The 14231-nt window shown below is 44.9% G+C and overlaps 1 protein-coding gene across 1 annotated transcript in view; it reads right to left on the bottom strand.

The window, feature by feature from the left end:
* Positions 1 to 13998, bottom strand: part of LOC139278065 (desmocollin-3-like) — a 46608-nt gene extending 32610 nt beyond the window's left edge. Inside the window, exons 1-4 of the mRNA XM_070896730.1 lie at positions 13126 to 13998; positions 6511 to 6604; positions 3076 to 3272; positions 2109 to 2237 (exon numbers count right to left, since the gene is read on the bottom strand). Of these exons, the coding sequence (XP_070752831.1) occupies positions 2109 to 2237; positions 3076 to 3272; positions 6511 to 6604; positions 13126 to 13254 (549 nt within the window). The 5' untranslated portion in view covers positions 13255 to 13998. The remainder of the gene's footprint in view (positions 1 to 2108; positions 2238 to 3075; positions 3273 to 6510; positions 6605 to 13125) is intronic.
* Positions 13999 to 14231: the final 233 nt, after the last annotated feature.

Here is a 14231-nt window from a genome sequence, read left to right as displayed (position 1 = left end):
AAAAGGGAAGGTGGCTCAACCGTGGCTATCAAGGGAAATCAGGGATAGTATTAAAGCCAAGGAAGTGGCATACAAATTGGCCAGAAATAGCAGTGAACCTGGGGACTGGGAGAAATTTAGAACTCAGCAGAGGAGGACAAAGGGTTTGATTAGGGTAGGGAAAATAGAGTACGAGAGGAAGCTTGCAGGGAACATTAAGACGGACTGAAAAAGTTTCTATAGATATGTAAAGAGAAAAAGATTAGTAAAGACAAATGTAGGTCCCCTGCAGTCAGAATCAGGGGAAGTCATAACAGGGAACAAAGAAATGGCAGACCAATTGAACAAGTACTTTGGTTTGGTATTCACTAAGGAGGACACAAACAACCTTCCGGATATAAAAGGGGTCAGAGGGTCTAGTAAGAAGGAGGAACTGAGGGAAATCCTTATTAGTCAGGAAATTGTGTTGGGGAAATTGATGGGATTGAAGGCTGATAAATCCCCAGGGCCTGATGAACTGCATCCCAGAGTACTTAAGGAGGTGGCCTTGGAAATAGCGGATGCATTGACAGTCATTTTCCAACATTCCATAGATTCTGGATCAGTTCTTATCGAGTGAAGGTAGCCAATGTAACCCCACTTTTTAAAAAAGGAGGGAGAGAGAAAACGGAATTATAGACCGGTCAGCCTGACATCAGTAGTGGGTAAAATGATGGAATCAATTATTAAGGATGTCATAGCAGCGCATTTGGAAAGAGGTGACATGATAGGTCCAAGTCAGCATGGATTTGTGAAAGGGAAATCATGCTTGACAAATCTTCTGGAATTTTTTTGAGGATGTTTCCAGTAGAGTGGACAAGGGAGAACCAGTTGATATGGTGTATTTGGACTTTCAGAAGGCTTTCAACAAGGTCCCACACAAGAGATTAATGTGCAAAGTTAAAGCACATGGGATTGGGGGTAGTGTGCTGACATGGATTGAGAACTGGTTGTCAGACAGGAAGCAAAGAGTAGGAGTAAATGGGTACTTTTCAGAATGGCAGGCAGTGACTAGTGGGGTACCGCAAGGTTCTGTGCTGGGGCCCCAGCTGTTTACATTGTACATTAATGAGTTAGACGAGGGGATTAAATGCAGTATCTCCAAATTTGCGGATGACACTAAGTTGGGTGGCAGTGTGAGCTGCGAGGAGGATGCTATGAGGCTGCAGAGTGACTTGGATAGGTTAGGTGAGTGGGCAAATGCATGGCAGATGAAGTATAATGTGGATAAATGTGAGGTTATCCACTTTGGTGGTAAATACAGAGAGACAGACTATTATCTGAATGGTGACAGATTAGGAAAAGTGGAGGTGCAACAAGTCCTGGGTGTCATGGTACATCAGTCATTGAAGGTTGCAGGTACAGCAGGTGGTTAAGAAAGCAAATGGCATGTTGGCCTTCATAGCGAGGGGATGAGAGTATAGAGGCAGGGAGGTGTTGCTACAATTGTATAGGGCCTTGGTGAGGCCACACCTGGAGTATTGTGTACAGTTTGGTCTCCGAACTTGAGGAAGGACATTCTTGCTATTGAGGGAGTGCAGCGAAGATTCACCAGACTGATTCCCGGGATGGCGGGACTGATATATCAAGAAAGACTGGGTCAACTGGGCTCGTATTCACTGGAGTTCAGAAGAATGAGAGGGGATCGCATAGAAACGTTTAAAATTCTGACGGGTTTAGACAGGTTAGATGCAGGAAGAATGCTCCCAATGTTGGGGAAGTCCAGAACCAGGGGTCACAGTCTAAGGATAAGGGGTAAGCCATTTCGGACCGAGATGAGGAGAAACTTCTTCACCCAGAGAGTGGTGAACCTGTGGAATTCTCTACCACAGAAAGTTGTTGAGGCCAATTCACTAAATATATTCAAAAAGGAGTTAGATGTAGTCCTTACTACTAGGGGGATCAAGGGGTATGGCGAGAAAGCAGGAATGGGGTACTGAAGTTGCATGTTCAGCCATGAACTCATTGAATGGCGGTGCAGGCTAGAAGGACCGAATGGCCTACTCCTGCACCTATTTTCTATGTTTCTATGTTAATTCTCTCTCGTCTAACGGAGCTTTGCTCAATTTAACAAAAGTATTGCAACTCACAGTTTGAACATATAGGGGGAAAGGTCCAACAGCGTTCTCGGTGATGGTGAATGGTGCCAGCCTCCACCGTCTCTTCTGACGCCGTAGAATTGCTGCCCGCCTCTGTCGAACAGATCTTTTTATCATTTGCTGAAAAATATTAAGCGCATCACATAACGTTAATCCTGTTCATCAGGACAGACATTTATACAGTAACTTTCGCAACCTCACCACGTCACAAATCACTTTACAGCCAGTGAGGTATCTTCTGAAGCACAGTCGGTGTTGTAAAGTGGGAAACGCGGCAGCCAATTTGCACACAGCAAGCTCCAACAAATAGCAATGTAATAATGACCAGATCGTCTGGTTTTTTTTTTTTAAATGTTGATCGAGGGATAAATATTGGCCTCAGGACACCGGATATCATCATCGGCAGTTCCTTGGAGTCGAGGAAGACTTGCTTCCACTCTTAAAATGAGTCCTTGGGTGGCTGAACAGTCCAATACGAGAGCCACAGTCCCGGTCACAGGTGGGACAGATAAGTCATTGAGAGAAAGGGTGGGTGGGACTGGTTTACCACACGCTCTTTCCACTGCCGGCGCTTGGTTTCTGCATGCTCGCGGCGATGAGACTCGAGGTGCTCAACGCCCTCCCGGATGCACTTCCTCCACTTAGGGTGGTCTTTGGCCAGGGACTCCCAGGTGTCAGTGGGGATGTTGCACTTTATCAGGGAGGCTTTGAGGGTGCCCTTGTAACATTTCCTCTGCCCACCTTTGGCTCATTTACCGTTTACCGTGAAGGAGTTCGGAGTAGAGCGTTGCTTTCAGAGTCTCGTGTCTGGCATGCGGACAATGTGGCCCGGCCAGCGGAGCTGATCAAGTGTGGCCAGTGCTTCAGTGCTGGGGATGTCTATTTAATCCTTTGAGGATAACTGGCAGAAATCACTGGAAAGGCTTGGGGTGGGCATGAAGGGCAGTAAGTTACCCACCTGTTGAAACAGCAATCGGACATTAATATTCCACTTCTGTAACGACTCAGAGTCTTGCAGCCCAATGTCGAAGGTCCGTTGTCCAACAGTAATGTAGAGGTCACGAGTTGCATACAAAGAGCCATCGAGCTTCACAGCAAAATCTGGATCACTGGTGCTGATTTGCAATGTGTCCTTGTGGCATTGAGCCAAATCCACTGTCGAAGAAAAACACGTTGGGCGCATCAATAAAAGCATGGCTATTTTTTAAATTCATGTTTCATTGTATATGATGCATCTGCAGACTGCTAGATGTTACATCCTCAAAGTATTCCTCACTACAGCATGTAATTTAGTTAAACCATAACACAATGTCAAATATAATTACAGGTAAAACATGGAAAGGTAGAGATCAGAGTATACTTTTGGTAAGAACACAAGAATTAGGAGCAGGATTCAGCCATTTGGCCCATCGAGCCTGTTCCGCCATTCAATCATGGCTGATCTTCAATCTCAACTCCACCTACCCGCCCAGTCCTCATATCCCTCGATTCCCTTCGTGCCCAAAAATAAAAAAATTGATCTAATCTCTTAATTGGGACTTGAGCCCATGACCTTCGACTCGGAGTATTTTCAGGGTTCCAGATGGATATAGAGAGGATGTTTCCACTGATGGGGGAAAACTAAAACTCGGGGGCACAATCTTAGAATAAGGGGCCGTCCATTTAAAACTGAGACGAGGAGAAATTTCTTCTCAGGAGGGTTGTAAATCTGTGGAATTCGCTGCCTCAGAGAGCTGTGGAAATTAGGTCATTGACAGGCGGAGATAGACAGTTTCTTAACCGATAAGGGAATAAGGGGTTATGGGGGAGTGGGCAGGGAAGTGGAGCTGAGTCCATGATCGAATCAGCCATGATCTTATTAAATGGCGGAGCAGGCTCGAGGGGCCGTATGGTCTACTCCTGCTCCTATTTCTTATGTTCTTATGTACTTATGATTGATTGATGTTAAATTCACATTGAAAAATAACCATACCCTGTACTGGTTTTCCGAAATGCTTGCTCTTTTTAAAAAAAAAGGTAACAGTTCGATTTCTCCTATTCTTAAGCGGAAAGCAGAATGAGAGTCATCTTTAGAATATGTTCAGACAAGAGGGCTGAATTAAAGGGTGCAGTCCTGGTTACTTTTTTTTTTAAATCCAAAAGCAATTGCAACCCAGCCCATTTTTCGGCATTGAATCAAATCCCGGTGTGTGTGAACATGTAGAACTATGTACTCAACAGTAAAAGCATTTAATTTGGAAGAGTCTGATCTAATCCTCCTTGACGACAATACCTTTTTTAATGGAGCCTGTGAAACACTGATCCCCGTTTTAGAAGTGCTCGGAAGGCACCTGGATGTTTCAAATTCCATGACACTAACCAAGACTCTCTCTTCACATTTCCCTCACCCCACACAAAAACTTTTATTTATACAGTGCCTTTAATGTAGTAAAACATCTCAAGCTGCTTCACAAGACCGATTGTCAAACAAAATTTGACACCGAGACACAGGAGGAGATTTTAACAGGTGACCAAAAGCTTGATCAAAAGAGGTAGAAAGAAAAGACTTGCATCTATACAAGGTATTGGTGAGGCCACACCTCGAATACTGCGTGCAGTTTTGGTTTCCATATTTACGAAAGGATATACTTGCTTTGGAGGCAATTCAGAGAAGGTTCACTCAGTTGATTCCAGAGATGAGGGGGTTGACTTATGAGGAAAGGTTGAGTAGGTTGGGCCTCTACTCATTTGAATTCAGAAGAATAAGAGGTGATCTTATCGAAACGTATAAGATTATGAGGGGGCTTGACCAGGTGGATGCAGAGAGGATGTTTCCACTGATAGGGGAGACTAGAACTAGGGGGCATGATCTTAGAATAAGGGGACGCCCATTTAAAACTGAGATGAGGAGGAACTTCTTCTCTCAGGGGGTTGTAAATCTGTAGAATTCACTGCCTCAGAGAGCTGTGGAAGCTGGGACATTGAATAAATTTAAGACAGAAATAGACAGTTTCTTAAAAGATAAGGCGATAACGGGAGCGGGCGGGGAAGTGGACCTGAGTCCATGATCGGATCAGCCATGATCTTATTGAATGGCGGAGCAGGCTCGAGGGGCCGTATGGCCTGCTCCTGCTCCTATTTCTTATGTTCTCATGTATATAGCAGCATTCACGACCACAGGATGTCTCAAAGATCTTTGCAGCCAATGAAGTGCTTTTGGAGTGCAGTCACTGTTGTAATGTGGGAAATGTGGCAGCAAAATTGCGCACAGCAAGCTCCCACAAACAGCAATGTGATAATGACCAGATAATCTGTTTTTAGTGATGCTGGTTGAGGGATACATATTGGCCAGGACACCGGGGTGAACTCCCCTGCTCTTCTTCGAAATAGTGGCCATGGGATCTTTTACATCCACCCGAGGGGGCAGACGGGGCCTCGGTTTAACGTCTCATCCGAAAGATGGCATCTACGACAGTGTGGCGCTCCCTCAGCACTGCACTGGAGCGTCAGCTTAGATTTTTGTGCTCAAGTTCCTGGAGTGGGACTTGAACCCACAACCTTCTGACCCAGAGGCGAGAATGCTGCACACTGAGCCACACAGCTGATAATGTAGGTTTTAAGGAAAGTCTTAAAAAGGTGAGCAAGGAACGAAGAGGTTTAGGGAGGGAATTCCAGAGTTTAGGGGCCAGGCAGCTGAAGGCAGGGCCGCCAAAGGTGGAGCGAGGAAAATCGGGGATAAGAACATAAAAATAGGAGTAGGCCATAAGGCCCCTCGAGTCTGCTCCGCCATTCAATATCATGGCTGATCTGATCATGGACTCGGGTCCACTTACCTGCCCGCTCCCCTTATTCCCTTATCATTTAAGAAACTGTTTATCTGTCTTAAATTTATTCAATGTCCCAGCTTCCACAGCTCTCTGAGGCAGCGAATTCCAGATTTACAACCCTCCGAGAAGAAATTTCTCCTCATGTGTTTTAATAAGGGGCCGCCCATTTCTAAGATTATGTCTCCTAATTCTAGTCTCCCCTATCAGTGGAAACATCCTCTCTGCATTCATCTTGTCAAGCCCTCTCATAATCTTACACGTTTCGATAAGATCGCCTCTCATTCTTCTGAATGCCAATGAGTAGAGGCCCAACCTACTCAACCTTTCCTCCTAAGTCAACCCCCTCATCTCCGGAATCAACCGAGTGAACCTTCTCTGAACTGCCTCCAAAGCAAGTATATCCTTTCGTAAATATGGAAACCAAAACTGCACGCAGTATTCCAGGTGTAGCCTCCCAATACCTTATATGACTGTAGCAAGACTTCCCTGCTTTTATACTCCATCCCCTTTGCAATAAAGACCAAGAGATCACAATTAACTAACGACAGAATTGTTCAAGGTCATTGCCATAGGCAGGGTTATGTTACCTGTTGAAATGACATGATCTGCTTTAATCTGATGACTCGGCACAATTACAACAAGATGCTTGGTGACGCAAGCTTCTCCAAATCTTGAGAGCATCTAAAAACAAAAATTGCAATTCAAACATGTAGTATAAGGTAAATTTTGAAACGATGTAAATACAGGAATAGGAAAGAAAATGCAACATCATCGTCATAGGCAGTCCCTCGGAATCGAGGAAGACTTGCTTCCAGACCTGAAGTGAGTTATTTGGTGGCTGTACAGTCCAATACGAGAACCACAGTCCCTGTCACAGGTGGGGGACAGACAGTCGTTGAAGGAAAGGGAGGGTGGGACTGGTTTGTCGCACTCTCCTTCCGCTGCCTGCGCTTGCTTTCTGCGTGCTCTCGGCAATGAGACTCGAGGTGCTCAGCGCCCTCCCGGATGCACTTTCTCTACGTCGGGCGGTCTTTGACCAGGGACTCCCAGGTGTCGGTGGGGTTGTTGCACTTTATCAGGGAGGCTTTGGGAGGGTGTCCTTGTAACGTTTTCTCTGCCCACCTTTGGCTCGTTTGCCGTGAAGGAGTTCCACGCAGAGCACTTGCTTTAGGAGTCTCGTATCTGGCATGCGGACAATGTGGCCCGCCCAGCGGAGCTGATCGAGTGTGGTCAGTGCTTCGATGCAACAAACAATGCACTGACTACCAATTTTGCATAATTAAATTTTTGGTAATTTAAAAAAAAACTTGTATTTATATAGCGCCTTTAACATATTAAAACAGTGTTACAAGACAAAAAATTGAATTTGACAATGAGCCAGATAAGTTACAGCAGATGACCAAAAGCTTAGTCAAAGAGGTGGGTCTTAAGGAGCGTCTTGAAGGAGGAAAGAGAGGTAGAGAGGCGGAGAGGTTTAGGCAGGGAGTTCCAGAGCTTGGGGCCCAGGCAACAGAAGGCACGGCCACCGATGGTGGAACGATTATAAATCAGGGATGCTCGAGAGGGCAGAATTAGAGGAGTGCAGATATCTTGGGGGGTTGTGGGGCTGGAGGAGATTACAGAGATAGGGAGGGGCGAGGGCCCTGGCGGGATTTGTAAACAAGGATGAGAAATTTAAAATCGAAGCGTTGCTTAACCAGGAGCCAATGTCAGTCAGCGAGCACAGGGGTGATGGGGGAGTGGGACTCGGTGCAATTTAGGACATGGGCAGCCGAGTTTTGGATCACCTCTAGTTTACATAGGGTAGAATGTGGGAGGCCAGCCAAGATTTCATTGGAAGTCAAGTCTCGGAGGTAACAAAGGCATGAATGAAGTTTTCAGCAGCTGATGAGCTGAAGCAGAGACGGAAATGGGCGGAGATGGAAATAGACGGTCTTATATTCAAATCATAGATAGATAGATTTTTAACCAATAAGGGAATTAAGGGTTACGGGGAGAGGGCGGGCAAGTGGAGCGGAGTCCACGGCCAGATCAGCCATGATCTTGTTGAATGGCGGAGCAGGCTCGAGAGGCTAGATGGCCTACTCCAGTTCCTAATTCTTGTGTTCTTATGAAATAGACGGTCTTAGTTATGCTGCGGATATGTGGTCGGAAGCTCATTTCAGGGTCATAGATGATGCCAAGGTTGCGAACAGTGTGGTTCAACCTCAGATAGGAGTTGTCAAAGTTGTCAGAACATACTGAAAACAAAATCTTAAAATGTCAAGCACCTGGGAGGGAGACCCAAAATCAACAGCATTCGTAATTACGTCAGATACACAGAATAGAGAGCCAAAACAAATTAACGATAAATTCTCGTTGTCCATTTAAAACCACCAACACTGACCACATCCTACACAAGCTGCACGAGTCAGAGGAATACCAAATCCCTACACCAATGGCGCAATCCGCCTCTCCACCCCTCTCTCTCCACCTTCATGGCGCTCCTTAAAACCTACCTCTTTGACCAAGCTTTTGATCACCTGCCCCAATATTTCCTTTACGCGGCTGGGCGTCAAATTTTTTCTGATAATTGTGCCTACACAACGCCTTCGGATGTTTGACTGCTTTAAAGGCGCCATATAAAATATAGTGAACCCCAAAAAAGGCACTAAACGCACGATATTTTAAACAGCAGCTAGGTCCAAAACTTTAAACAAAAGATTATAGAAAAGATTAACATGCTCAAGGTTTTGCAGCTTTTCTTCCACTAGCCAGTGAAACAAAAAACAGAAATATTGATAGTGAGGATATTATCGCAATTGTAATGGTCTTTTGCAGAGACAAAATTTTTTTTTTTAAATCCTCCCTCATGCCTTCCCGTTTCAAACAGCCATTAATGCAGAAAGTTTGTTGGGAGTGGGAATGGTAACCTCTACAAAAAGTCTTAAAACTGGACAGAGTTAAGACAGATTGCAAACCCATTTAATGAAGAAGAACATAAATAGCAGCAGGAGTAGGCCATAAACCCTCCCCTCCCCTCCCCCCCCCCCCACCATTCAATATCATGATCTTTGACCTCAACTCCACTTTCCTGCAACTGTCCCTGTATCCCTTGATTTCCCCGAGAGTCCAAAAATCTATCAATCTCGGCCTTGAATATATTCAGGGACTCAGTATCCACAGCTCTCTGGGGCAGAGAATTCCAAAGATTCACAACCCTCGAGTGAAGAAATTTCTCCTCATCTCTGTCTTAAAATGGCCGACCCCTTATCCCTAGACTTTCCAGCCAGAGGAAACAGCCTCTCAGCATCTACCCTATCAATCCTCCTCAGAATTCTGTATGGTTTCAATGAGATCACCTCTCATTCTTCTAAACTCCAGAGAATATAGGCCCAATCTACTCAATCTCTCTGCTCAACCCAGGGATCAATCTGGTGAACCTTTGTTGCACTGCCTCCAAAACAAGTATATCCTTCCTTAGATAAGGAGACCGAAACTGTGCACAGTACTCCAGATGTGGTCTCACCAAGGCCCTGTACAATTCTAGTAAGACTTCCTTACTCTTGTACAACCCCCGTGCAATAAAGGCCAACATTCCATTTGCCTTCCTAATTGCTTGCTGTACCTGCATGTTAACTGTGTTTCTTGCATTTGGACTTTAAACAGCATTGACATAGCAGCCCATCACACAGGGAAATGACTTTTGAACAGTTTCTATATGTAGGAAAGTCAGTGCACTGCCAACAACATCCCACAAACAGCAGTTAGATGAATGCTCAGTTAAGCCTCAAGGGAAACTTGGGTTTAGTTTTATTTTCAAGTTTAATAAATCGCTTTTGAGTCAGAAGGTTAAGAAGATTAAGTAATAGAGTAGGCCACCTGGCCCTTTATGTGACACCTTATCGAATGCCTGCTGGAAATCCAAATACACCACATCCACTGATTCCCCCTTATCCACCCTGCTCGTTACATCCTCAAAGAACTGTAGCAAATTTGTCAAACATGATTTCTCTTTCATAAAACCATGTTGACTTTGCTTGATTGAATGATGCTTTTCCAAATGTCCTGCTACTGCTTCCTTAATAATGGACACCAACATTTTCCCAGCGACAGATGTTAGGCTAACTGGTCGATAAGTTTCCTGCTTTCTGTCTCCCTCCTTTTTTTAAAAATAGGGGCATTACATTTGCGGTGTTCCAATCCGCTGGGACCTCCCCAGAATTCAGGGAATTTTGGAAGATTACAACCAATGCATCCACTATCTCTGCAACCACTTCTTTTAAAGGTCCAGGGACTTGTCCACCTGTAGTCCAATTATTTTACCGAGTACTACTTCACTAGTGATTGTATTAAGTTCCTCTCCCCCCATAGCCCCTTGATTATCCACTATTGGGATGTTTTTAGTGTCTTCTACCATGAAGACGACCAATACAAAATATTTGTTCAAGGTTTCTGCCATTTCCCTGTTCTCCATTATTAATTCCCCAGTCTCATCCTCCAGGGGACCAACATTTACTTTAGCCACTCTTTTCCTTTTTATATACTTGTAGAAACTCTTACTATCTGTTTTTATATTTTGTGCTAGTTTACTTTTATAATCTATCTTTCCTGTCTAATTTTTTTAAGTCGTTCTTTGCTGGCTTTTAAAAGTTTCCCAATCCTGACCTCCCACTGGTCTTGGCCACATTGTATGCCCTTGTTTTCAATTTAATACCACCCCTTATTTCCTTAGTTAGCCAAGGGTGGTTATCCCTTCTCAACGCTCAACAAAAATGTATCCGGATATGAAATATCGCCTTAAATGTCTGCCACTGCTCATCAACCGTTCCATACTTTAGTCTATTTTCTCAGTCCACTTTTGCCAACTCTGCCCTAATACTTTTGTAGTCTCCTTTATTTAAGCTTAGGACACTGGTTTGAGAACCAACTTTCTCACCCTCCAACTGAATTTGAAATTCAACCATGTTATGATCACTCATTCCTAGAGGATCCTTTACTAGGAGATCATTTATTAATCTTGTCTCATTAGACAGTACCAGATCTAAGATAGCCTGCTCCCTGGGTGGTTCCAAAACATACTGTTCAAGGAAACTATCCTGGATATACTCTATGAACTCTTCCTCAAGGCTACCCTGGCCAATTTGCTTTGTCCAATCAATATGAAGGTTAAAATCGCCGTTCCTTTATTACAAGCTTCCATTATTTCTTGATTTATACTCCGTCCAACATTGTAGCTACTGTTAGGGGGCCTATAGACTACGCCCACCAGCAACATGATCCCCTTATTATCCCTTATCTCCACCCAAACTGATTCAACATCTTGATCTTCTGAGCCTATATTGTTTCTCACTAGCGCACTGATCTCATCCTTTATTAACAGAGATACCCACCTCCTTTTCCTTTTTGTCTGTCTGTTCTTCCAAATTGTCAAATACCCTTGAATATTTAGTTCCCAAGCCTGGTCACCTTGCAACCACGTCTCTGTAATGGCTGTGTGATGCCAGTTCATTGGATATATTCAAGAGGGAGTTGGATATGGCCCTTACGGCTAAAGGGATCAAGGGGTATAGAGAGAAAGCAGGAAAGGGGTACTGAAGGAATGATCAGCCATGATCTTATTGAATGGTGATGCAGGCTCGAAGGGTCGAATGGCCTACTCCTGCACCTATTTTCTATGTTTCTATCAGATCATACCCATTTGTGCCATCAACTCATCTATTTTGTTACGAATGCTACGTGCATTCAGATAAAGAGTTTTTAAATTTGTTTTTTTAAAACCATTTTTTCCTGTTTTGACCCCACTTTCTGATTCACCTTTATGTTCATACATTCTGTCCCTTCCCGTCACGCTCTGGTTTTCATTTCCCCCAGTGCTACCCTGATCTATTGCCTTCTCCTTATTCTTTGTCTTTAATTTTCACTTATCTGAATCCTAATTAATTTAAAGCCCTCTCTACAGCCCTAGTTATTTGATTTGCCAGGACCCTAGTCCCAGCACAGTCTAAGTGGAGCCCATCCCAGCAGAACAGCTCCCTCTTACCCCAGTACTGGTGCCAGTGCCCCATGAACCAAAACCCATTTCTCCCACACCAGTCTTTGAGCCACGTATTTAACCTGAGCAAATTTGCTCGTGGCTCAGGTAGTAATCCAGAGATTACCACCTTTGTGGTTCTGCTTTTTAATTTGGCCCTGAGCTGCTCATAATCTCTCAGCAAAACCTCTTTGTTTGTCCTACCTCTGTCATTGGTACCTACGTGGACCATGACAACTGGATCTTCCCCCTCCCACTCCAAGTTCCTCTCCAGCCCAGAGGAGATGTCCTTAACCCTGGCACCAAGGCAGGCAACACAGCCTTCGGGACTCACTCTCTCAGCTGCAGAGAACCTTATCTCTCCCCATAATGATACCGTTCCCTACCACTACAAACGTTTATTTTTACTCCCCTTTGAACGGCCCCCTGTACCACGGTGCTGTGATCAGTTTGCTCCTTCTCCAAGTCCGACTCCAGGGACTTGAGCACACAAATCTAGGCTGACACTCCCAGTGCAGTGCTGAGGGAGTGCCGCACTGCCGGAGGTGCCGTCTTTCAGGTGAGACGTTAAACCGAGGCCCTGTCTGCCCTCTCAGGTGGATGTAAAAGATCCCATGGCACTATTTCGAAGAAGAGCAGGGGGAGTTATCCCCGGTGTCCTGGGGCCAATATTTATCCCTCAATCAACATCACTAAAAAACAGATTATCTGGGCCATTGTCACATTGCTGTTTGTGGGAGCTTGCTGGATGCAAATTGGTTTCCAACATGATTATACTTCAAAAATTGGCTGTAAAGCGCTTTGGGACAACCTGAGGTTGTAAGAGGCGCTATAGAAATGCAAGTCTTTCTACAATAAATGACATTTGGAAAACTAGAGCTGACGAAAGTACCTCAAATAAACAGGACTTTCTACTTTATAAAAGCAACCGGCTTCCACACAGGACTTTAACACGATTAAATAAAAACAGTTTCGCCAATGTGGAGTGTTCTGCCGTCCTGCGACAGGTAAATACAGCCCAGCATTGTTTGCAGCTCACGTTCGTTGCCTTTTATTCTAAATAATTTAGTTAAACCCTCAGAGAGAAACGCTTTCCGCTCGGCGCAAATTTCCTCCTCAGCGGCTGCAATAAAACCCAGACCGACCAAGAGGTCCGAGACCGTCACATTCAAAACAAAGTGAACCTTACCAGGAGGAGCGAGGCGAGGAAAAAGGCGGAGGGGCGGCCGCGGACCGCCATGGTCCCGGAGCCCGGCTTCAGCTCAACCCGAGCGGCGCCGCTCACAGCCCGGCCCCCGGGGCGGGGACAGGGGGGCATCCCGGGGCTGGGTGAGTGAGTAAAACTGGGTGGAAGTGCGGAAAGTGAGGAGGAGGAAAAGTGGAAAGCTTGTGTGGAAAAGGTGTATAAAATGTCTACGCGTGTAAGTTTGTGTGTAAAGTTTGAGGAAAATTCTCTGTAAAAAGTGTAAAGTTTGTGTGTAAAGTTTGAGGAAAATTATCTGTAAAAAGTGTAAAGTTTGTGTGTAAAGTTTGAGGAAAATTCTCTGTAAAAAGTGTAAAGTTTGTGTGTAAAAGTAAAGTTTCTGTGTAAAAGTGTAAAGTTTGAGGAAAATTATCTGTCAAAGTGTAAAGTTTGTGTGTAAAAGTGTAAAGTTTCTGAGGAAAAGTGTATAAAATGTCTACGTGTGTAAGTTTGTGTGTCAAGTCTCTGTAAAAGTGTAAAGTTTGAGGAAAATTCTCAGTAAAAGTGTAAAGTTTGTGTGTAAAAGTAAAGTTTCTGTGTAAAAGTGTAAAGTTTGAGGAAAATTATCTGTCAAAGTGTAAAGTTTCTGAGGAAAAGTGTGTAAGTTTGTGTGTCAAGTCTCTGTAAAAGTGTAAAGTTTGAGGAAAATTCTCAGTAAAAGTGTAAAGTTTCTGTAAAAATGTACAAAATATCTAGGTGTGTGTATGTGTGTGTAAAAGTAGTTGTGAAGACAAGGTTCCCGTTGCCTCGCTCTCTGTTGCAGTAAGTGTGGGCAGACCAGCTCCTGTGCCCTGTGCCGCTGTATGCGTGTGTCCCTGTGCCGTGTGTCTGGGCTTTAGCCTCTGTATGTCCCTGTGCCCCGCCCCTCACCCTCCCACCCACACACCTGGGCTGGGCGCGGCTCCTCGCGCTCAGGTGAGCCGGGGAAAGGGGCGGGGCCTCCCTCCCTGCGTCACCCTCCCTGGGCGTGGCCCCAGTCTGCCCAGCAAATCCCATCTCCCTGGCGACGGTAAAAACAAGTCGGCTTCACAAACAGAGTTCCCCCCATTGCC

The sequence above is a fragment of the Pristiophorus japonicus genome, chromosome 1 (genome assembly GCF_044704955.1).
Source record: "Pristiophorus japonicus isolate sPriJap1 chromosome 1, sPriJap1.hap1, whole genome shotgun sequence".
In the NCBI taxonomy this organism is placed as follows: Eukaryota; Metazoa; Chordata; class Chondrichthyes; family Pristiophoridae; genus Pristiophorus; species Pristiophorus japonicus.
The sequence above is the reverse complement of the archived record's forward strand: the minus strand, read 5'-3'. Positions and strand labels throughout refer to the sequence as shown.